At 46.7% G+C, this 23,392-nt stretch overlaps 1 protein-coding gene across 5 annotated transcripts in view; it reads left to right on the forward strand.

Annotated features, from left to right (window-relative positions):
- Positions 1 to 23,392, forward strand: part of TNIK (TRAF2 and NCK interacting kinase) — a 162,325-nt gene that overhangs the window by 76,770 nt on the left and 62,163 nt on the right. For all 5 annotated transcript variants that reach the window (XM_054834863.1, XM_054834861.1, XM_054834862.1 and 2 more), the window contains exons 3-5: positions 11,041 to 11,097; positions 13,026 to 13,151; positions 21,197 to 21,307. In XM_054834863.1, the coding sequence (XP_054690838.1) occupies positions 11,041 to 11,097; positions 13,026 to 13,151; positions 21,197 to 21,307 (294 nt within the window). The remainder of the gene's footprint in view (positions 1 to 11,040; positions 11,098 to 13,025; positions 13,152 to 21,196; positions 21,308 to 23,392) is intronic.

Genomic DNA, 23,392 nt, shown 5'->3' on the forward strand with positions numbered 1-23,392 from the left:
TGGCCATCTTATTTCTTCATAGAAAAGCTTTGCCTAGCCAGTGTAAGGGTAGGAAATTCCTGCTTGAGAGGGGAGGCATGGAAAGCGAGAAGCTGTAAAAGCAATGCAATTTAATCTGCTGATCAACTCCGTTGATCCCAACCTGCAAGGCTGGCTTAGAAGGTGAGCCACAGTGGGGCTGTTCGGCGGCAGAGTCAGAAATCCCGTCTTTATCCCTGACAAAGCAGCGAGTGCATGTGTGACGGATATCAAGCAAATATAAGGATAAATGGTCTGCATGTCATTTCTTGGGCTCCCGTTTTCAATAAGCGGTTCTAAAACTTTTGCTACCCTATACCTGACTTGTTTAAAGCAGCAGACAACATGAAAGTCTCGTTGTAGCCCTGTACAGCCGAATTAGTATGTATATCACGTAGTATTGCTCTAGGCATGGCTGGGTCTTTAAAATCACTAGAACATAGGCACTGCAAAATGTTTATTGACTGCTGACAGTAAGTGACTTCGAGTAGGATAGGATGGACAGTAAGTTGTCAAGGCTGCTCAGGGCAGACAAAAACCCTGCAGGCAACTCTGGATAAAAGAGAGCATGATACCAATCTGCCTTCAAGTATGTGAGGTCTCAAATTGATATTTGAGCTGACATAGATAGAAATGTGCAACATGGGGTCTGCAGCATCTTGAGTTACAAAGTCATTGGGCTTAGGGGAGCACCTCAGCCCTCCATAGCACTAGATCTGGGGTTACTTATGTCATTCTTACGCTTATTTTCCTAATGCTAAGACCTAAGTCACCGAAGCAATATACATGAAAGATTCTGGCAGCTGTGGCATTCTATCCTAAGCTCCATGAAGCGTAAGTACCTTTATCAGATTGCTCTCGTTATTTCTACCACTCTGAGACAGGGACTTGGAGTCTTGCTTACAATTGATGAATGTATGAAGCCTGAATGTACAAATTGGCTCGGATGCCAGTCAGCCTTGCCACGTGGTCAGGAATCAAGGTGGTTAGACCTGAACTGGTCCAAGTGTTAGCAGGACTGGAGAGACGCAAGGAGTGAGGCAGTGGAAGGGTTGTAAGGATGGCTTGCTTAGAAATTGGTTCAAGGTGACTGGGCAAATGTCCTGGCTCGTGCTGTGCAGGTTCAGCCATTACCAGCAATGGGACTGGACCTCAGAAGTTCAACCCAAATTTCTCCTGGATTTGTGGCATTAGGGTTGGTGCACGGAGGAACTTGGTGGGTTTGTGTTCAGGCGCCTTTCTGCAAGCTGAGAGACATGGGACAGGTGGGGGTGAAAGAGGTGAGAGCCCCATTTAACTGTCTCGGTAACCACTGGTTATCAACTCTAGAGAGATCCAAGGTGGGACCCCAGGAGCTCATCCTGGGTCATCATGTCTGCAGAGAAACATACAGGGCCATGGGTGGATGTGGGGCAGCGTACGCAGCTATACCGTGCTGTGAGCTAAGATAAAAGAAATACTGCCCTGCAGTTAAATGGAGAAACAGAGGGAATGGGAAAAACATGGGCTGGGAAAGCAGGCTGGGCTGCTCAGTCAGGTTGGATAATTCACGTGGACACGGTCACAGTTGGTTTAGGCCATTGGCAGTTCAATAAAATGCAATGGAAGCCCTTCATGGAAAACCGTCGACAGCCATAGTGTTAAATTTCCTGGATTAAATGATTGGGAAATCACCAAGATTTGGGCTTTCCTTCATACTCAGTTTTCCTCAGACAGGAACAAAAAAAACAAAAAAAACCCCAAAAACCAACTCAATCACCTTTAGATAACAGATACCTCCGTGTTACCGGGCTCGCCCATGGCTGTTTCCTGCCACCAGTGCCATCCGTCCCCACTGCTGGAGAGGATGCTGAGCACTCAGGATTGCAGAAGGTGGTTCTCCCTGCTGTTTGTTGGTTGAACAACCACCTTGCACTTTACATGCCACCTCCAAAATTGGATCTTGCTACTATGAAACTAGAGTCGAAGTCAAGCAGATGGCACTGAAGAGGTGTTTCAAGAAACCACATTTCCATCGGCATGTGTAGTGTTTTTTCCTCAAGGGCCATTTTTTAACTCGGCTGCAGTTTGCAGGACAGTTACTGATTTGGGGCATGGATTGAAGAGCAGGTGAGCCTTCACGTGTTGAAATACAGCTGTTTAATGCGTGGCACAGATAAATGGGGTACCAAAAGCCTGAGGAGACCAAGGGCTACCTATGTCTGTCCAGTGTTCCGGGACATTGCCACGGGAGGCAGCAGCTCACGTTTGCAGTTGTCTAGCCCCGTCTGCCCCGCAGCAGGGAACATGTTAGGAGCAATCTGTTTTGAAGGGACTATTTTTTCCAGAAATACAGAAGAAGCAGCAGCAGTGCTGCCAAACCACATTTTGTGGTGGAGACCTTGCCGGTGCCCCGAGCTGCTGCGAAGCTCTGGACACAGCAGCTCGCTCCCATCCCAAAGTAGATGGTCTGAGGTCATGAGCATCCCCAGTAATTACAGGGAAGGGCTTAAGAAAGCTCCCTGGGACATCTGTTCCTGTATCCTGTGCAGAGCCAGCTTCACCTGTGGTGGGAACTAGTGCCTTGGAGCTGGTGGGGTTATCCTAGAGTTTGGGTTTGAACATTGAAACCAGTGCGGTTGTGGCCATGATAAAGCCATGATAAAGCCAAGGTGGCCTGGGACCATGCAGAAACGGTTGGCTGTGGGACAAACTGGGTTGCATTCAGCAAAAGTACGTGGAAATTGGGGTCTGCCTGGTGTTTGCAGATGTGAAAGCTGGGGCCTGGCCAGGTTGGTGGTGGTCCCCTGCTCCATGTCAAGCAGTGAGGATCTAGAGGAAGGTCTCAGTGTGGGATAGCCTGGGCCATGGGAGGAGGCTGTGTCTTTCTTGGGCCACCCTTGAGAGCCAAGCATCTCTCTTTAGAGGACTGGGTGGTCCTGGCACACGTGGGCAGCGCCATTCCCTCCACAGCTCAGTGCTTCCCACTGGAAGTAGCAACCTGCTGCTGCTATCAGAGACGTGGCCTGTGTGAAAGGGTGCCTTGTGGGTCTCCTAAACGGAGATTTAATTTTAGTTATGAATACTGCAGTGTTGAATAGGCAGTGATGTGAAACAGAAGCACAGTGGGGGTGTTAAAGGGTGGTAATAACATGGCTGTCATGAACTAATGTTATTGGGAACAGACTGTACTGCCTTCTTTTAGCTGCAGAAATGTGCATTTGCAGAGAAGCAGAGGAGCCAGGGGCGAAGGGAGGACAGGCAGTGCGGGAGGGGAAGGAGCACCCCAGGAGCGGCCACTGCCCTCCCTGCCCCGGGGGGCTGCAGGCGATGGGCTGCTGCCCTTGGCAGAGCGCCGAGGGGATTGACCCCGCACTGGGAGCTGCCGGGTCGGACCTGCATGTGCTGGGGGTGACGGAGCAAAGAGCAAAGCTCGTGGAGGGCCTGGAAAAGTTGCAAGGGGTCCAGCGGTAACTGGTGGCATCCCTTTCCTCCTCCATCCCACTGGTGCTCCTTTGAATCCTGCTGCCTTCAGTGTGGGACCGGCTATGGAAATATTTTCCTAAGGCACTGTTTGTACTTTTTTTTTTTTTTTAATACATTGCTCTTTGTTGGGAACATCTCTCCTTAGACCTTTGGTGCCGTAGGTTTTCATAGGCTGCTCCTTAAACCCACTTTTGGTGTCTTTGCTGTCTGTTGTTGATCTCTCTCTGCTCTCCATGCTGTTGTGCTCGGTCCACTCATCTTCCAGCCTAGACCTGTTCTTGTTGAGGCTTTGATGTCCCCTTAGGAGAGTGGTGTTGGTTCCCATGTCCTGGGAAAGCCCTGCCAGATGCAGAAACATCTTGAAATCTGGTCTACCGCAAGGTTTCCTGTGACCACAAAGCACAGCTCTTCAAAACCTACAGCTTCAAACACTTGTGGGCAAAATCTGTGCAGAGTCCTTCGTGTGAAGCAGACACACAACCCCCCATTGCCAGTTTGCCTGTGTCAGATGGTGGCAGTGCCGCAGAAGTGCTTTCTAATCAGTGCTTTTCCCTGGGTGGGAATTAGAAGAGGTGAAGGCCACATCCAGAGGAACTGTCTACAGAAACTTCTGGAAGGATTTGGGATCTCCGACACTGATTTAGGACCTCTTATGCTGGTGGTTTTATCCATGGAAGAGGGAAACCCCTCAGTTCTTCCTGAGCTGGAGGAGAGCTGGTGTCTCCAGCCTCCTTTGAACTACAAGAGGGATAGGGGATGGCGTAAGTGCAAGCATTGGTGTAAGGGATGTGTTTCCCTTATTTTTATATATATATATATATATATATGTATATAAGGGAATATAAGATTAGTCTTGCTCACCTATGTGCCATACTTTGTGTTATTCTTGGAGATGAATAATATGCTAATTTAACAATTTAGCTTGTAAATCTAATAAACCTGCCTTCTTTACTTAACGTCAGACCTATTGTGGAGCTGCAGTAATGGAATTGCAGCTCTCCCAGCTGCACAGCCCCGATCAGAGCTTGGATTGATACAGAGGATTAGAAATATTTCAGTCCAAAGGTCAGCTTTGTTCGGTCAACACAGAGCATTAGCTTGGCCCTGTGCAATTAGAGACATCTGTGCTGGGAGAGGATTTATGCCTTTCCAAGGGGAAGCTCTGGTTGTTCAATCCAAACTGAAGTATTAATAAAAATGCCCAGCTAAGGAGAACGAAACACTAAAAAAAAAATCCACTCTATTTATTTTTGTTTCTCTCTGAGTTTTTTGAATGTTTTCCTGGATTTTACTTCTTAAAATGTTGGAAAAGATGACAGATGTGGATCGGCTATGAGTAAAACTTGTGCTTGTCCTGCTCAATGAAGGTCTTCCGCTCTCCAAAAGCAGCCCGAGGGGTGGCAGCAGGTTGGCCAGAGGGAAAGAGCCACGCTTGAGAGAGCAGCCGGCTTTCTGGAGGACAGAGGAGCAACTCTGGAAACATCACCTGGCCAGCAAATGAGATGTCGAGTGTTTGCATCCACCTTTTTATCTTTTTCATAGGTTTTCCATTTTGGGTGTCAAAGCGTTGGAGTTTCAGGCATGCCGTGTGTACAGGAGGATGCCATTTGCAGAGAGCGTGTTGCAGCCTGGGGAGAACAGAGGGTGTTTTAGGTAGCCCCATAAGCAGGTGGGGTTTGCCCCAAGGGGAAAGGAAAGTCAGTGATGTGCTTTAGTGCCTTGTTTAATCAGACAGACACATTACTCTTTGTTAAAATAAATGTTTTTCCCATATGAGTCACTTCTTATGCTGACCTGATATTTAGAGTATCTGATGTTTTAATTACCTTTCTCAGAGACATGGATTCATTTCAGATACGTTTGAAGAGATGTGTAAACCAAGTGCAAAGCTAGAGTACATAGTTTATAAAAGCAGCTTCATTTGGAGGTTGCTGAATTTTCACACTAGAATAAACCTGTTTTCCCATCAGTTAGTATTTTAGCCCCTTAAACTAGTTGGAGGGGGGGGGTTCGGCACCCTCAAGATTATTTTCAATGGGAAACGAAGTACATAAATGTGCCTCTACTCTGTAAAAGCCGAGAACAAATCACACCGGGTGCTATAAAATGGTCTAATTTACTGCAGGATGGCAGTTCAGATGCACAGCTCCTGTTGGAAGGCAAAGTTCCTTCTCCCAGGAAAAATGGGATGCAATTTTCAGTGGGTTAGTGCTGAAGTGCCTTCATGCTAAAAATCTTGGACCGAGTCCCTGAATTGCCTTGAACTACAGGAAGACAAGGAACTGGCAAGACCTGGACCAGGGACCTGCGTGAAGTTCTGGTCCATCCCAGGAGAGCTCCGCTGCAGAAGGTCTTGGCTGCAGAAATGGAGTCCGGAGGAGATGAGACTCACCAGTGAACACCCTGATGGTGTGTCTGCAGAAGTAGGGCTTGACAAATGTAGAAAAATGAATTGATGATTCCTCACCTGGCAAAATCTCTGATGTCCCATGCTGTTCCTGTTGTGGGAAGAATCTCTGTGTGCTGGAGTTGGTGGTATTGAGGATGTGCCGTGGAACGGCATGGTTTAGAGGCAGGAGTTGGCCAGTAGAAAGGGCAATTGTTGGGTTGCTGGCATCAGCTTGGTATTTTAACTGCAACAAAAATGTCATGGAAGAAAATTAGTTGGGAGGCTTTTGTCCTGCTAAAGTGGTAATGGTCGGACTTTTATGAGACATTTTGTTACTTGTCTCAGTTTACTGAGATTTCTGTATGAAATGGAGTGTTCCTCAGGTTATACTTCCTCAGCGGTGAGGGATGGTGTGGTGGTCTGCTCCCAGCAAAAGCTGTCCATGTTGGAATTTCTGCAGTGCCTTGTGAGAGCACCCTAATCCCACTTGTTTAATATTTACGTTATGTGACTAAAGGCATTGCAGAATGGCCGTATTCCAAGTGTTTTGCTTTAAAGTATCAGACCTGCAACAGGGTTACTCCGTTCAGTGCCTGCTGTGGGGATTATGTATGTGGGGGGGGTTGGAGGCTGGGTGCCCTGATTGGGAGGTTTAAGAGACGATGCTCTCCCTGGCTGAAAGAAATGGGAGCTCTGCCCTTCTTGAAAGAGTGACAATTGTGGTTATGTCCCACTGGTTGGAGCAGGTGGTGGGTCATGTATTTTGTTGAACAAATAGGAGCAGCCAGCGGAAGTGAAGTAAATGTGATGGGATATGTTTCTGGGTACAGAAATCGCAGGTTTTGCTTAAAAGTGAAATCCATGCTTGTGCAAGCAAAATTTTTAAAAGCAATAACCAATTATCTTTTTTCTGTCCTTAAAATGTGGACTTGAATTTTGGGCCAGAATATGCAGGTTTTGTGTACAAAGGCTGATATTGAGGCCAGGGTTTATTTATGTAGTAAATATAATGCCTGAATGCATCAATTGACGTTTAAAGGTGTTTCCAATGTTCCCATCGTGTGCAGGTCCATTATGCTTTATGGAGTGTGAGGACCACAACCTTTGAAGAAGAACGTGTGGTGCCTGCTTCATTTGCAGAAATTAGTCTTAATACTTGACATTATCAAGTTAGTGATAGTTGATATAACATTTTGAGAGTAATTAGGAGCATGAATTTATGCTCAGATGGATGTTTAATTAAAAACTGTGGCAGCTTTGAAGTTCATGCTTGAATAATCTTGAGGCTGAAATGCGGGTTCATACCCAAGTGAACCTTGACAGCAAATCTGGAGAGGGGAAAAATGCTCTAGTAACTCCGATTTCCTCCTATTTGTTTTATGCCATTGCAGCCATCAGGGTGTCTATAACGATGCTGAATTTATGAAGATGAAAGCAGATCTTGCAGTTCAGCCAGGACATCATGTAGCCCAATGCAAAACCTGCTTTGGGGAAAGGAGCAGGGAGGTGATGGAGGATATTTGTGTATTTGAGACCTCCAGGAGCTGTAGCCCAGGTGACACTGGTAGTGGTCCTTCCAAGTCTGCGGTGCCAACTGTGAACAGCCAACATGGGGTGGTGAAAGTGTCTCCTGGAAATCTCTTCTCCTTCCTCCCCTTGAACTTCTGGGGGATTCAGTCATTACCCTGCCTGAGCAGGGAGGAAGAGGAGAGTAAACCCATGCTTATGTCCAAAGCAAAGGCGAAGGCACTCATGGGCTTGAGCCCCACAGAAGGATGGGGCTGGTGGTACCACATTTTGGATGCTGGGATGTCGTGGCAGCTTGGGCTTTGGGAGGATGCCGGTCCTCTTGCATCTCTCACTCTTATGTATGAGCAGCTGGAAGCAGCTCACCCGCCACCAACAAGCAGAAAAATCCCAGACAATGCCAGGAGAGAAAGAAGGTGAGAAGACAAAATGTTACAGACTGCTGTAGAGTGGATCAGCTCCTTTTCCGCAGGCAGACAGATGACCAAGGGCTGTTGGCGTAGGTTATTAAGCAGGCAGGAGGCAAGGAGGGTGTGGGGAGCAAGGGTGGCTGCAGTGATTGCTGCTCTCCTCCCGCTTCCTTTGCTCCTGTTGCCAAAAATGATGATGTTGGTATAGTCTGGAGGCTCAGAAGTGACTGCCTTACCCTGGAAGGGTCTTGTCCTCCTGAAGGCTTTGCCTTCAAGCAGCTGCACCCTCTGCAGCATCCCCAGGATGAGCTTCCCAGCACAGGGGCACCAAAAAGGAGAAATTTTGAAAAAGCAGAGAATTTCTGTTGAAAGTCTATGTAGTCACCTGCAGTCTTACCTGTTTTGACTCACATCTTTGCTGTTGGGGGAACAGGGGTGACCCCAGGAGCGGGAGCGGGGCTTGGTCATTGTATGGTTTTGTAGTGGAGGCCTCTGCTCTGCTGATGGCTTAAAGAAAAAAAGCCACCAAGTTTTGATGGGAGGAGGACACGCAGGAGGTAAAAGCGTACTGCAACAGGGGCTTTCTGGTGCTTTTCTTGGTCTTGCTACCCCAGTCCCCAGTTGTAGCTTCTTAACAGCAGTGCAATGTTTGCAATGGAGAATTTAGTGCTTACCGCTCATTAATTACCGATTTCAGCTTGCCTTAGCTTTGGCAGAAATGGCTCCTGTATTGCAAAACCATGAATGCCTGCAGTAGAATGAAAATCAACTGTTTTTTCTAGAATATATATATATGATGGTTTCACGGCAAGTAGCAAAGCTTAGCACTAGGTATATCAAATCAAAAGGGACAGTTAACTGGTGAGGAAGCGGCCAGTTTCCCTGGACAGAGGTGGAAATCTGCCAGAATGAAGCTCAACAATCCGTCACTGCAAACAAACTATACGAAAAGCAAATCTTTGTTCTAAACTTCCAGGGCTAAATACTTATTTGTTCTACTTCACCGGATTTTTGCATGACTAAGTGTCCCTCATGGCTTACATTAACATACATTTTAAAGCGGCTTATTTTGTTTTGGTAAATGTTCACACAATATTAAGATCTTACTTTCATCTGTAAATACTTTGGAGGTGTACAGGGCGGTGGCAGATCCTTTGGAGGAGGATGGGGTGGACACACAGGGCTCCTTTTTCCTTCAACTGGTATTGGAGGTAGGCAGCAGCACTCCACTGCAGCAAGGCTGGGACATTTCCTGAAAATACAAAACGAGGTGGTGATATGTCAGATGAAGGCGGGTGTAACTAGCAAATACATGGCTTGAAATGCCCCAGCTTGGTTCCTCATCTCCTTCCTCCATTTCACTGAAGATGTGGTGTGCTGTGGTTGTGTCCGAGCGCGTTCCCTGCTGGTGCTCTGTTTGCTTTAATTAAAGAGTCGGTAAGTGTGGGGGCTTGCTGTCCGAGCAAACAAGGATGAATTTAGGAAGGGGAGGATTTGTTTTTGCAGATCACGCTGTCTAAATAGGTGGTGTCTAGCAATGCACCCCACCTTCCTGACGGCTGCATCCAGAGGATGCTTCAGCCACAGCCTGCTGCTGCTGGGCTGCCTTTTATTTTATTTATGTCGCACATTTTAAAATAAAGCTCTTTTTTCCCGTTGTTAGAACGTGCAGTTGCTCAGGGCATATAAATTGTGTTAATAAATGAGCAAGGAGCCCTGGTGAGTGAATTGGCTTCCTGGTGAAGTCATAAATTTGGAGAGGATGATGCCACCTTGCTCCGCAGCCGGCACATGGGTTTGCTTCCCAACACCATGCCTCGAAACCCTAAGGGCTGGGGAGAGGTCCTCGTGTCTGGTAATTTGGGGTTCCTGCTGGAGGTGAGATGACATGAAAGACCATCTCCAGTCTGCAGCGGGGCTGGGAAACCTGGGCACAAACGTCAGCTCATCAACAAGCATGCTGGTGAGGGGTGGCAGGGCCAGAGGAGCCTGTGATTTGGGAAAAGCTCATATTTTTCCCTATTTCTGCCATGCTGCAGCTTGTCCCCGCTCAGCCTCTGCTTCTCATTGTGTCCTTGGTGCATTAATATCAATGCGTTAATTATCAGTGCTGCAGGGCAGGAGCCGCTGTTCCCTGTGTGCCTCCATGCCGTATCTCCTGCAATGGGGCTGCTCCCGTAGTAGGAAATGATTGGGGAACAGAAATGCTTCCCTCTGCCTCCCGGCTTGCCTGCCGGGATCAGCATCTGCTGGTTTTCCTGGAGAAGAAGCATCTTTTCCTTTGGCTCTGCCCGGTTCGTAAGCAGAGCACGTGCCCTCAAATGGAGAGGGGGGAGTGATTTGATATGAGCAATTTTGATACGATGTTGGGTGATCTGTTTCTCGGGAGAGGAGGAGAGGCTGGGAATTGCCTTGCTTGATAGCAGTTGTGTTAATTTTAAGACCCCATCAACAGTTTGGTCTCTTTTATAGTTTTCCCCATCGCTTCCAGGCACTTTTCTATTAGGATTAATGAAGTGGAGCACTATGTAGCAAGGAGTTCATTGCAGTGATTTGCTAATTTTTCAGTTGCTGAAAACCGAGGAGACCGTATGTGTCAAGGGGCTTCTGTTTCCGCGCTGGCTCTCAAGCATCTCTAGATGCATGCTCCCTGCTTGTGCCAGTGCTGAAGATGGGGTCACTTCCATAGCCAAGAAGCAAATCTGATTTTAAAAACTTCTCTAGCCTAACCGAGGTGTTTGCACAATAAATAAATAAATCAGTGGACAGAGTGTATAATAGTTCCCTGCAGGCGTGGAGTCCCTTGGGTGTCCCCAGGTCCGTGAGAGCTGGAGCTCGGACACGAGGGGACCGGAGTCTGTGCCGTGTGGGTGCCCATCCAGCACGTTTTCATCATTGCAGCTCCAGCAGACCATTTCCAGCCAAGTCATGCTCTGTGCTCAGGAGAGGCCCCGAGCTGGTTTTTTACATGGCTGAGCATTAAAGGATATTTCCAGCACTCGTTTGCCAGGAAAATACAGCATTGAAGGCCCTTTGCTAATTAATTGTAATGGCAGGAGGAAGGGGAGGGAATTGCTTTCCCATCATGGCTGCTGTGAAGATGCTCTTGGAAAAAAAAAAAAAAAAGTGCGGATGCTGCCAGGGCGAGGGGATTGTTGAAGGATATTGTTCACTGCGAGGAAAACATTGCCACTGAGCAAAACAAACAGACTTCTCCCTTTTCTTTTGCAGGGTCGTCATGTTAAAACAGGCCAGCTTGCTGCTATTAAGGTTATGGACGTCACCGGGGTAATGTATCCTCCTCCTCCTGCATCCTTAAATTACAGATAAGAGGGAAGAGGGGATGGGGTGTGATAACATGTGGGGGTTGGTGGAAGGTTTTGTGTTCCTGGGAAGCAAATCCCCTTTGCCTTAATGTGTAATGTGCCATTAAGAGGTTTTGCTTCTAATAAATGTGTGAGAGAAAAATAAATCTGGAAGAGTTTTTGAGATTAAGTAATTTTATGCTGAAACAAAGCAGCATCCAGTTCCAGCGGTGCCTCTTTTGAACGCATTAATAAAACCTGAAGAAGTTTGTAACAACAGCATCGTGTATTTGTAACACATTTCAGTTTCTCCAAATCCATGTTTTTCACTGAAAAGCTTTTGTTCACCAAAACTATGTGCAGGTATTGTTATGAATAACTTTACTAGGCAAGTTAAATTACTCCTGTGCATCCTAGTGATACAGAGGAAAAATTGCACCACCCTGGTCTCAGAAATGTGGCTCTTTGGAAACCTGTATCAGACTAAGAAAGCGAAGAATTTATGAGCTATTAAATGAGTAACAGGATTCAGAGGAAAGAACGATTTCACCATTTGCCAATAGCCACAGAAAAAGAAATTAATGGAGTTGCTCTGCTCTCTAAAAACCTAAATATATTCATGTAGGACGGTGACCTGAAAATGTTTTTTTTTTTAATAAAAAACTTTTAAGTGCAGTATTATACTTCCCAAAGTTCCTGCTTACATAAACAATGCCAGGTTTGGGAGCAAGAATGTGTTTTATTGTGGTTTTGGGTTTGGTTTTGTTTTTTTTTTTTTAAACTGGAATGCAATATTTCAGAATTTAGGACTTGATCGCAATCTACCCACCTTATTTTTTTGAATTAATATTTCTAATTAGCTTTCAGGAGTGCAGCACATACAGAATTGACTCACTGAAAGCAGTCAGCTGGCCTCAGTATGTTTGGAAATACCTTAGATGTTGTGCTGTGGTAGTAATATCTAGAGAACCTTCATCCAGGTTGTTCTTTTTTTTGTGCTAACAGGTGAAATGATGCGTGCAAATAAGTCAGTAAATGTGAATGAGATTTGTTTCTGTTTCCTTGCAACATCAACAAGTGCCATTTATCTAGTTCCTGTGGGAAGCAGGCTCTAAGGCAGACCCCTCCAAACAACCTCGTGGCATTAATGGCAGTGAGATTCCCATGGGATGGAGTCTGAGGTTAAACAAAAAGTAACCGTGTAATGTGCTGATGCATTGCTGGGGTAACGCGAGTATTGTTAAGTTTCAGATACTGATGTAAATTATGATATGAATTGTAAAGGAATCAGTTTTAAAAGACGGAGGAATGTCTAAATCACTGAAAACAGATAATTTGGCTGTGATGTCAAAAGTCTGGTGCTGGTGGCCCCCCCGGATGTAGAGCGTGTCTCCGTGCGAGGGCTCGCCTGCGGCTTGCGTGGGTGTTTGGCTGCTTGGGGGCTTCTGTGCTCCCCCTCCTGCCGCGGGGTTCGAAGCAACACCCAGGGATGGTGGGTCATTAACCCATGCGAGAGGACTGCTGCCCACCCTTAAACTCTGCCAGCACCTTCAGGATCCTCTTCTGGAGGAGACACCGTGATCTGAACCATTTGGAAACGACCCGATTTCCACACCACCTGAAGATCTGTCCAGTTCAGGGTTCAGAAGTACGACGGGGAATGTGGCAAAGCACGTGGTTTCTCCTTAGCTTTTTGCTCAAGGGACCACCGGGTTTAGTCTCCAGTCCAGACCTCAGGCTCCCAGGGCTCCACTGCAAAATGTGGCTGTAAAAAATGTGCAAGGAAACTTAGGCGAGGTTGGTCAGAAATGGGGTGCATGGAAGATCACCCACATACAAAGAGAAATGGCAGCCTGTGAAGTGCAGTCTCTTAGCGCCTCTGGTTTTGTTTCTCTTTTTGTCTCGTCCCAGGATGAAGAGGAAGAGATCAAACAAGAAATTAACATGCTGAAGAAGTATTCTCATCACCGAAATATCGCTACGTATTATGGTGCTTTTATTAAAAAGAACCCACCAGGAATGGATGATCAGCTCTGGGTAAGTTGCTTTCTTTTCTTTAAAACAACTGGGGTTTGACACAAATGATTTACTCTGTGTTGTCCTCTTACCACCACCTGTATTGCACAAAAAGCCTCATTTTGCATCCGTCTTCTTTTGAAATCGTGGCTTTGAAAAGGCTCTTCCTGCGCTGCAAAATGCTTCTCCATTTTGCCACAAAATCTTTGCAGACCGATGATAAAAACATTTTTCTTCTGAATTGTTATTAACATCATCTTTGTTACAATATTCAATTGCAAATTATTCTGTCCTATGAAAATAAATGCATAAAAAAAAAAAAAAACCAACCAGTCGGAGGGAGCCAGGAGCGTTGCTGGGAAGATGGAGGCTGGGGGTGGGGATGCTGGGCGCGCATGATTCCTGCCAGCTCTCGGCGCTGCTTCGCATGCTTGATGTTTCACGGAGCCAGCGGAGGCAAATAAAGGGGAGGGGGATGGCGAAGGGAGGGCAGGACGGTCTGTGGTCTTTGGGTGAAGATGCCTCGTGTTGCTGAAGGGCTGCAAGCTGCTTTGCCTCTCCAGAAATCTTTCCCTGCCTCCTCGCGCTGCTCCCCTTGTCAGTGGCTTTTCGGTTATTAATTCGGCATTCCCAGACCGCGGAGGATAGAGTTTAAATCCGCTGTCTGTCTCCGGGAGCATTGGAGCCCACCTCCTCGGGTCATGGCTCGGGGCGCTGCCGTAAGGGGGATGAAAAATTAATTGAAGTTACTGAGCTGTATTCTGGGCTGATCTACGTCTGTGGAGCAACAGCCTGCAGCACCCGTGTCGTCTGACCAGCAGTTTGAGACCCTGCTTTTGTTCGGGCAGCATTGAAGGGAAGGCTACCTCTGAGTTACCTTAAATCTAACGACCTGGATGTTGTCCTGTGGTCTGAATAGCATTTATATCCTCACTCTTGTAAATCCAGTCAGTTCTGACTTGCCCACACGTGGTTTCGAAAGTTTTTCTGTGCCCCGACAAGATCACTAGAGCCTAATCTTTCTGGGGTAACAGATATCCATGGTTCATCTGGGAGGCTGTGGAGATGCTGAAGAGCAGCAGAACATTCTTTCCTTTAGTTTCCATCTAATCTAGGCTTTATTTTAGTAAAAGTTTCAGTGGCTTCAGCTGTTTGCCCCTGTGTCCACATGCCAGAGCTTGGCTGTGGGAACCAGGGGGGTTGGAGGACATTCCTCCTTGTCACCTGGGACGAAAATGGAGCTGATGGGCTTCTGCGCTGCTTTGTTACCCGAGACTTTCCGGTACGCTGAATTATCGGGAAGGCTTGGGGGCTTGGACTCCAGGGGCTTTTCTTACTTGGGTGTTGGGGTTATTTTTGGTGGGAACTCTTAAAAAACATGTTCTTTGCAGCTGGCCTGGAATTCAGCGAGGAGAAAGCTGTCAAGCTGAGAAATGCCTTTTCATCCTGTGAAATTCCATTTGGCTTTAGCTGGTTTATAATCTGGTTTTGGGGGGTTTTTTTAATTAAAAAAAAATAAAATAAAAAACCAACCCACATTTCCCCTTGTGCTGCTGGACTTCCTGGGGGGAAAAAAGCCCCATCAACTGTGTGCCAAAGCCCTCAAGAGCAAGAGAAGCCCTGCCTGGAGCTGGGCTCTGCTCAGTGCCTCTACGCTGCTTGGGTCTGGGCTTAGCACAGTCTGACCAGGGAAGAGGGTTTGGTTTTTTTTTCTTTGTGCAGTTCCAGTGCAAAGAGCTTTTGGCATATATAAGTGTTAATAAAATAATGGGTTATAAATGATTTACCCATCCAGAGCAGCCCAAATGTCCAAAAAGAGAAGCTCAATAGAAAACCCCTTGGATTAAGAGAGGCTCCTTTATCAAACCCTCATCATCACGAAACGGCAGAGGATGCTGTACGTGCTGTGTCACCTTCAGATGGCCAAAGTCAGGAGGAGAACCTGGGCTTTCCCCCGGCAGGTCACCCAGCCGTGCAAGGGGAGGAGGTGTTCATCACCCTGCTGTGCTGCTCGTCTCTTGCCCCTGGGAAAGGCAGACTAGATAATCTGAATTTCCTTTCAGATCAGATACCTCTCCTCTCAATTTTGGGGCCTTTTTCATGGGCTACTAAAAAAAAAAAAATCTTGCAAAAGCTGCTTTCCTTGCATTGAAGAGCGCTGGGGTGTGAGGTTTTTTTAAGTTTATGCCCAGTGCTGGGGCTGGTGAAGGTATTCACGGGAGGAGAGATGTGTTGGTGTGTCTGTGTTAAATAGCTGTTGTTTCACGATCTGATTGAATTAGGACTTGCGCGAACTCTATCAGTCTTGCCGTGCAGATAAAGGCTTGTTTGTTTTTCATTGGCCCTTTGTTGAAATAAAACGGTTTCTGATAATGCCCAAGTAATTCTTTTTATCGACATTCAGGAGGCTGATACGGAAATAAAAAACAGGGAGCTCTTTCAGTGGAGATTAAGATCTCTTGGAAACGTGGCAGGCTTCTGACATAAAGTATTGTCATTGCTTCTGCCGTGGTGATGAGCAGGTCTTTCGGTGCTGCTGCTCCATTCGATAGCAGCCACTCGCCCTGAAAGACAAGCTTACCAAATAGGCAAGTTTTCCTGAAATTACAGGGATGCGTGGAGCATACTTTGGCAGACAACAATAGAGATGTGTGTTACAAATCTGATATGTTAGTAAAAAAAGGAAGTAGAAGTCATAGGAATGACCTTTATGGAACGCTTTAAAAAATAATTAAAAAATAGGAGGTAGGCTTATTCCTATGTTGGATGAAGTGTTGCTTTCTGGGGGTGCTTTGGGAGGGATTGTGTCTGTCTCTAACCAGGCAAGGGGGTCCTGCCTGGGGGAGCCTGTGGTGCAAGGGGGCAAAGAGAGGGTCAGCTGCAGAAACTGGGGAAATGACCCAGGGGACAGCTAGGGCACAGTTTATCAGTTAACTGCTGCTTCTTGGAGTTAAACTTAAATTCCCCTTGCACATCTCAGATCTAAGGTATGGGTTACCAGGCTGCACGTAACCCAGGGGAGTGGTTTTGAGATGGTTTGGGTTTTTTTCTTGGTGGTGGGAAATGGGGCATTCATTAGGAAGTGTGAACTTGATGGGGAGAAGACCGAATCCCAAAGGACCCCCTCCCCAGCACATCACTTGCCTCGACAGCTGCTGGAAGCTGCAGGCTCTCTGCTTCGTTCCCATACATTAACACACCGTATACATCCATAGGGCAACAGAGATGCTGCTCAGCCGCGTGTTTATCATCTGCCCTTGCCATCCGCGGTGCACTGAAACCATTAACAGAAGCCCCGCCGTGTGCATGGGCAGCGGCATCGGGTTTGGGGGGGTGGGGGGAGGTTTGCAGAGTGCGGGGGGCTGAGCAGCGGCTGGCAGCAGCCCGGGGCAGAGCCCACCCAGGGCAGAGCCCGCCCGGTGCCTGGTCCCCGGGGGCCAGCAGGCACTGGCTGCCGATGGATGGCTGCCATGGCAACCCTGCCTGCGCCCGGAGCTGCATCTGTCACAAAGGGAGGAAAAAATTGCTAATAGGCAGGTTGCCAAATACCTGCTCGTGGCGAGCACAGTGGGGTGGCCACCGGTGCGTCCTCTGCAGCGGGTAATCTGGGGCAATTGTGGGGAAGAAGGAATTAGGGCAATTTAGGACCAGAGGCTATGGCAGGGTGGCACTGCTGCAGCCGTGCGACGCTCAGGGCTGTCACTGCATAGTTGCAAAGTGCTTTTTCACCGTGTCGAGCTGTAGGGGCCCACTGAATCGCTGCAGGGTGGTGTGAACAGAGTCACACCAGGGACCTGGAGAGCAAAAATGGGAGCAGTGAGGCTCCATTGAAAATGGAGCACAAGCCATTGAAGCGCCGGGTTGCACCTCTGCAGCTCAGAGCAGGATTGCTCTGACTCTGCTTGTAGGCACTGAGGAGTATTTTGGGGCAGTTGCTGATACCTTGCATCACAGGAATTAAATCATTAAACATTTGAGAGGGGACAGGTTTTGGTTGAGCTGTAATTCTCTCTAGTCCCTCCGAGCCCTCAGTCCGGGGAGGTGTGGGGGGAGCAGGGCTTGCTCCTCCGGCCCCCAACTCAGAGCCGGGGGTTAGCAGAGGCTTTCTGCTGCTGTCTGGCTGAAAAAGCCAATGCTATTTCATTCTCACTCCTCTTCAAAGCGATGTCAGTGCTGTAAACGCTGCAAGACTGCGAGCCCAGCTCCTTTCACTGCCATCTCTAAGCCCAAAGCTCAGACCCTGCTCAGGACCCGTGGCGGCAGCTGCCCTCCGGCTCCCTAAGGGGCACGAATAACTTGCCTGGCCTCGCAGTGCAAGGAGCTGCAGGCAGGGCGCAGCCAGGCAAGCCCTTTTTTTATGAACATGTGCAAGAGCACATTGCAATTGAAACTCGTGCTTATCTTGCTACAGCATTTTTTGGTTGCTGCTTAATACCAATTCAGTGGCTATTTCTGTTGCTGAAATGGGCATCGGCTTTTCTGCTGAGCCACCAAGTGAAGGTCTCTGCATTTTTTGATGCTCCATCACTGGCTCCAGGTACCACGATGTGCGTGCTGTGGGGTGGGATGGGAGGTTTGGGTGCCCTGACTGCATTGCGCCCACGTTGTGTTCATGCACGCAGCAGGAAGAAGGATTTCCAGCAGCATTTAGCATTTAGGGATGTTGTGTGCTTCTTTTCTGTAAAAGAAAATCCAAATTGTTTGTGGGGTGAGGAACAGGAAGACAGAAGGATTTGGCTTGTGGAATAGAGGAGTTGGATGATTTTGGGGGTTCCTCTGGACAAGCTGGAGCGGTTCACCATCAGCTGGACTGGGGGTTCTGTACTGGGGATGCTCAGGTTTGAGCCCTTCCAGGTAATGTACAGCGGCGATGGGAGCAGAGGTCTTACTGGCCATTCCCAAACTGGGGAAAGTGGTGGTTGATCTAAAAGCTGCAAAGGCTCTTTAAACAAAAAATTCGTGAGACAGCAGGACATAGAAATGTACAGCTGCTGCTTCTGAATTTGCCTTGCTTATGAAGTTTGCTGTCACTCTGCTATGAAGAGCTAAGCAAATGCTAAATGAACTGTATTTAAAAATACTTCCTCAATAAATGGCCTTGCAAATTAAATTTCAGAAGATGATCTTACCTTTAGCCCATCTTGATGATAATTTTAATTATGGTTAATAAAAATTCGATCTGCATTTCAAGTTTATTGTCTTACCCCATCATGACTTCATCCTTTAACAAGATTGGTAATGACGCAAGTGTGTACAGGGCAAAGCACTCACCTCGAGACACGGAACTGGTAAGAAGGTATATTAGTACAAGTGCCATTTTCCAACCTAAATATACCCATAGGGTGTTGATATATTGATATTATGCCAGTATCTACCTTGTTCTTCTCCCTCTCTGGTGCTTACCTGTCCATAGTGTTGACAGTATACGCTTATATCCCATGGCCATCCATCCCCTGGCTGGCTGAACAAGTCCTCAGATCCTCTGAGAAGACCTGACTATCTTCCTGTACCTGCTCCAGCGTGCATTGATCGTTCTTGGGCTCCATCGCCCAGCAGGACACGTGGGTGAGGTCTTACCTGGCCTGTTGGTATGACTCCTTAGCCATCATCTGTTTCTCCTCTCTTTGGAGGCTGCGTTGTGTGTAGTTGGGACTTCTGTAGCATCCTTCCATCTGAGGATCAAAGGGGATCGCAGTGCCACTAAGCACTGCAGCAGCGTGCTGCCTGCTTTCCTCCCATTCTAACCAAACCTTCTGGGAATGGTGTTTTTTCACATCAGGTATCCACCAGCTCTCCATTGTGAACAGGGATACTCGGGCAGCCTCGTCATCTTTCTGCTGCTCGTTTTCTTGGAGAACTCGTGGCAGAGCTTTGGGGAAGTGCCATACCGTTAGCAGCACACGTGCACTGCTGAGCCCCCTTGGCCCCTGCCCAACTGGACCTGGAGCCTGCTGGTACTGCCAGGGATCTGCTGCTCCTGGATGTTTTCCTGTGGATGTTACAGGACTCTGCAGCTCTTAAAAAGCCAAGTTGGAAACACTCCCCATGGAAATTTGTCTTTCCCTCTCTCTCTTTTTTTTTTTTTTTTTCTTTACTCTTCAGGAGATATCACAATTACAGATTTGAGATACATCAAGAGGTGACCATATTATTCACCTCCTGGTGCAAAATTAATCTTTGGTCTATGGAAATTCAAGGGCAGAGTAGTGGACTGAGTGAACTGCGAGCTCCATAAAGATAATCTGATGAATTAATGGATGCATTGTGTACATTTAATGGGATTTCTTCCATCTTCCTTTAAGCATTGTGATTGCCATACATAGCATAGCATGCCCTTCCTCTTCCTCCTGCTCCAAACCCTGGTGAGAGCCTGTGGATGAATTTCCATGAGAGGTGCCTGGAGAGGGTCAGCCTTTTGGGTTGGAAAGTGTTTGTGGCTGGCTCAGCTATCCAGGGTTTTCCTTCCCGAGCTTGCTGCCCTGGTGTCCCAAATGTTCATTTAATCAGAAACATGTGCAGACACTTACACGTGTCAATCGTCCAAAGGGAAGAAAGAGAGGTAAAGCGACTTTGAAACCAGTTGTTCCATTATTCCCCATTCGGGGAGTAATGAGTAACCCGTGACTCGTGCCGTGTCCCAGTGACCCGGCTGGATTGCTGGTCTCCCGCTGGGGTGGAAGAGCTGCAAGCGCTGCAGCCACCTTCCTTGCCTTTGCACAGGGCAGACTTTGCCCAGTCACACGTTTATTTCTTGAGCCCAGTTTCCTGACGTCACAGGGATATGCAAAGAATTTTTCAGCTGTCAGTTTAGGAAGAGAAGAGAAACTTAAAAACTAAAGATAGGAGCATGGTCAAAGTTTGCTCAAGTATTTTATTTAACCTGAAGGTTTATAGCAGTACTCTGTCTGGATTTTTATGATTGCTTATTTATGATAGTCTTTTAAATCACTGAGCAATTTGGTTAGAAGTAACCCTTCTGCTGTTTCTTTCTCTTCTCCTCTTGGCCCATGCTTTTAATAAAGTGATGTCACTTGCTTGGAGAACATTAAATGCCGTGCAAGCTTCATGTGATAAGAAACTTTAAATATGCACATTGAAGAATCTGGCAAGGCACGACTTGTAAGGGAATATCGTTTAGTAGCAAGCTGATCTAATTGGAAAATGTGGTTTTACTTCTGAGAGAAACACTTCTACAGGTCTTGGAGGAGGCTTGTTCCGTACACGGGCTGTGCTCGCTTTCTGGAGCATGCTGACGGCTCCTGCACACGCTGGGTATCCGTCATGTCCCTGGGAGGCAGACTCACATCCCATGCTATTTTTATAAAGTTTATTTCACCGTTGCCCTATGACAAGGTTAAGTTTGGGCCTGGGTTAGATCATTCTACTTCTATATTTGATGTTTTGAAACTTTGGAAGTGGTACAAGCGGTGATGCTCAGTCTCATCGGAACCAACCTGAGCTGTAGGACACCAGCTCTGTCCCCGAGACCCTGCAGCTGCATGGCAAGCTTCCCCTCAGGAAAGGTTTTCTGCTCAAAAAGGTGATCAAAACCAAAGACCTTCTGGGGGAGGAAAAAAAAAATATTTGAAAAGTATACCTGGTTTCTAAGGTTGTAGGAAACTTTCAAACATCTATCTTGTTGCCTTGACGTTTTCAGAGTTGAAGAACTTATATGCAAGAGGTAGAATTTTGCTTATATTGCTGTTGATAGTAAACATTGATCATAAGTACGAAGTAGGGTATGGAGCAGTGGGATCTGAGATTTCAAGGTTTCCGATTTCCTCTGCTGATTTTTCAGCACTGGACGGATTCCTGTTTCTTGTTCCCAGCCTTCTGGAGAGCAACAAGCCTTTCAAGCATTCCAGCCTTTTATTATTTCATTTTTATAATAAAAACCACATGGATTACAAGCTGATAGGTTCACAACTATGTCCCGGTGGCTCTGCATAGCACTGCAGTGGCCCCACAGCTGCGTTGCCAGCATTGAGGTCCTACGCTGGGGTCGGGCAGCCCGGAGGATGCTGTCAGTGCCGTTGCAGTAATTGCTGTTTTGTTCCATTTGGCAGCTGGTGATGGAGTTCTGCGGTGCGGGTTCCGTCACGGACCTCATCAAGAACACGAAGGGGAACACCTTGAAGGAGGAGTGGATCGCCTACATCTGCAGAGAGATTTTACGGGTACGTGTCCCAAGGGAGCTAAATGTCGGGGGTGGTTGGAATATCGTGCTCGGGGACGTGGAAAGCCTTTGGCTCTGCAGGCTTCGTGGCTGCCACGCTGCCATGGTCTGGAGCTTCTTTGGTGCCGGTAGGCATGAATGATTCATGTGCTCATATGATGCATAATAAATAAGTCCGATTTAATGCCCTTTAGCTCTGTTAGTTCCCTGATTTTTAACCCTCTTTTTCCTTCAACAAAAAAATAATTTCCTTTAGTATTAATGGGGCAAAAATTTATTTACATTAGAATTACATTTTCAATTAACAGAAAGGTGAGGACTAATAAAGTCTGTGGAAAGAATCTTCATGATTAAAAAGCACCCTACGTTTTATTAAATCCACATGTCTCTGGCTTTAATGAGGATGCTGCAGCTTTTGTACCCGCAAGATAAATGTTTGACTGGAATGTCTTAAAATGGGCCATGCCAGAGTTTCACATACTGGGAGATGGTAGCTTCAGCAAAGGCTTGCTTGCATTTGGCGCAGCTCAGGTCAGATGATGTGATCGTAATGGTTGCCCGACCTTAAAATCTATTGCTCCCTGAACCGAGGCTTGATTCAGGAGAAAACAGAAATATCAGGCATGTGAGGGAAAAGTATAGAAGAGCCATTCAAGTGATAGGACAAGAGGAAACTGCTTCAAATTTAGATTGGATATTAGGAAAAATTTCTTCACCAAAAGGGTTGCCAAGCACTGGAACAAGCTGCCCAGGGGAGTGGTGGAGTCACCATCCCTGGAGGTGTTTAAAAGACATGTAGATGTGGTGCTTAGGGACGTGGTTTAGTGGTGGGCTTGGCAGTGTTAGGTTTTCAGTTGGACTCAATGGTCTCAAAGGTCTTTTCCAACCTAAATGATTCTATGAAAGAAAACGAGGCAAAATGACTGCTGCAAAAGGAGGTGTCTGACTCTGCTGCTGAGGCTGCTGCTGGTGTCCAGGGCTGACACAACACTTCTCTGTTGACCCTGAATGCCACCATCTGCACCAACATGATGTGCTGAAGATGTTGGCACTGTAGCTCATCAGTTGTTGTGTGGACACTGTTTTCAGTGCCAGGAAACCACAGTTACACAGGCTTATTTTAAATGTACGAGCTCTGTGAGCCTACTTCTTAATATAGTCCCTGCCAGTGAGTCAGAACCCAGCCACTGACTCATGTCCCAGGGCCACCATCGCGTGTCTTTGCTGGCATTTTGGCCATTGGCTGGTGACCTCCACAGGGCTTTGGGCGATGAAAGGCTCCCGCCTTTCATGGTGCAGAAGGTGGTGGCTCAGTCTTGGCTCTGATGTTGACGGCCACTTGTAATTCTAACACGAGGCTCGATCCCATGTTGTTCAAGGATTTATTGAAATTCAGTGAAATTTTTGCTTTGTGTCCAATGCCCAAAGCTGCCTCAAACTGGGAATAACATGGCTAAGCAAGGGCTCCTGTACAGACATAATTATTCTGTGGTGTTGCCCCAAGGTAACAAGCATAAAATGACTAATAACTACCAGTAGTGATAGCAAAAATTATTTTCTTCCTCAAATATGAATGTTTAATGTGAAATGTAAACCTAATGCAAAATTAGTTTTTGAAGTAATCCATATTTCTTCTAAGCTGGCAATATAGGTGGATGTTCCTTTGAAACTGAAATAATAAATGAATGAAATAAAAATGTGGGTTGCAAAAAGAAATTAATGGGCTAATAAAAAAGCACAACAGAAAAGCTAGTTTACCTTTAGCCTTTGAGACAGGCTTTTAATTTGAGCTATATTTCTATTTAGGGATATGTGCAAGTTATAATATTTGTATTTGCATGGTAGCTTTTTTAATACAAGCTTTTCAGTGTATTGGAGTCCTGTTTATTGGACCCATATAACAAGAGAATTGTTTTCTTCAGTTTCTTGATGATGGAAATACAGAAAGGAGACAAAACCATTCTATTATTTCTGCCACAGAAATGGCTCCCTAAGGCAAAAAAACACATGGGGGAAAATATGTCTAGAGCTACGGAGGAATGTGGGTTAATACGGGTTCCTGCAGAAAGTGAAAGGTTGGTTTTAA

The sequence above is a fragment of the Grus americana genome, chromosome 9, assembly GCF_028858705.1.
Source record: "Grus americana isolate bGruAme1 chromosome 9, bGruAme1.mat, whole genome shotgun sequence".
Taxonomy (NCBI): Eukaryota; Metazoa; Chordata; class Aves; order Gruiformes; family Gruidae; genus Grus; species Grus americana.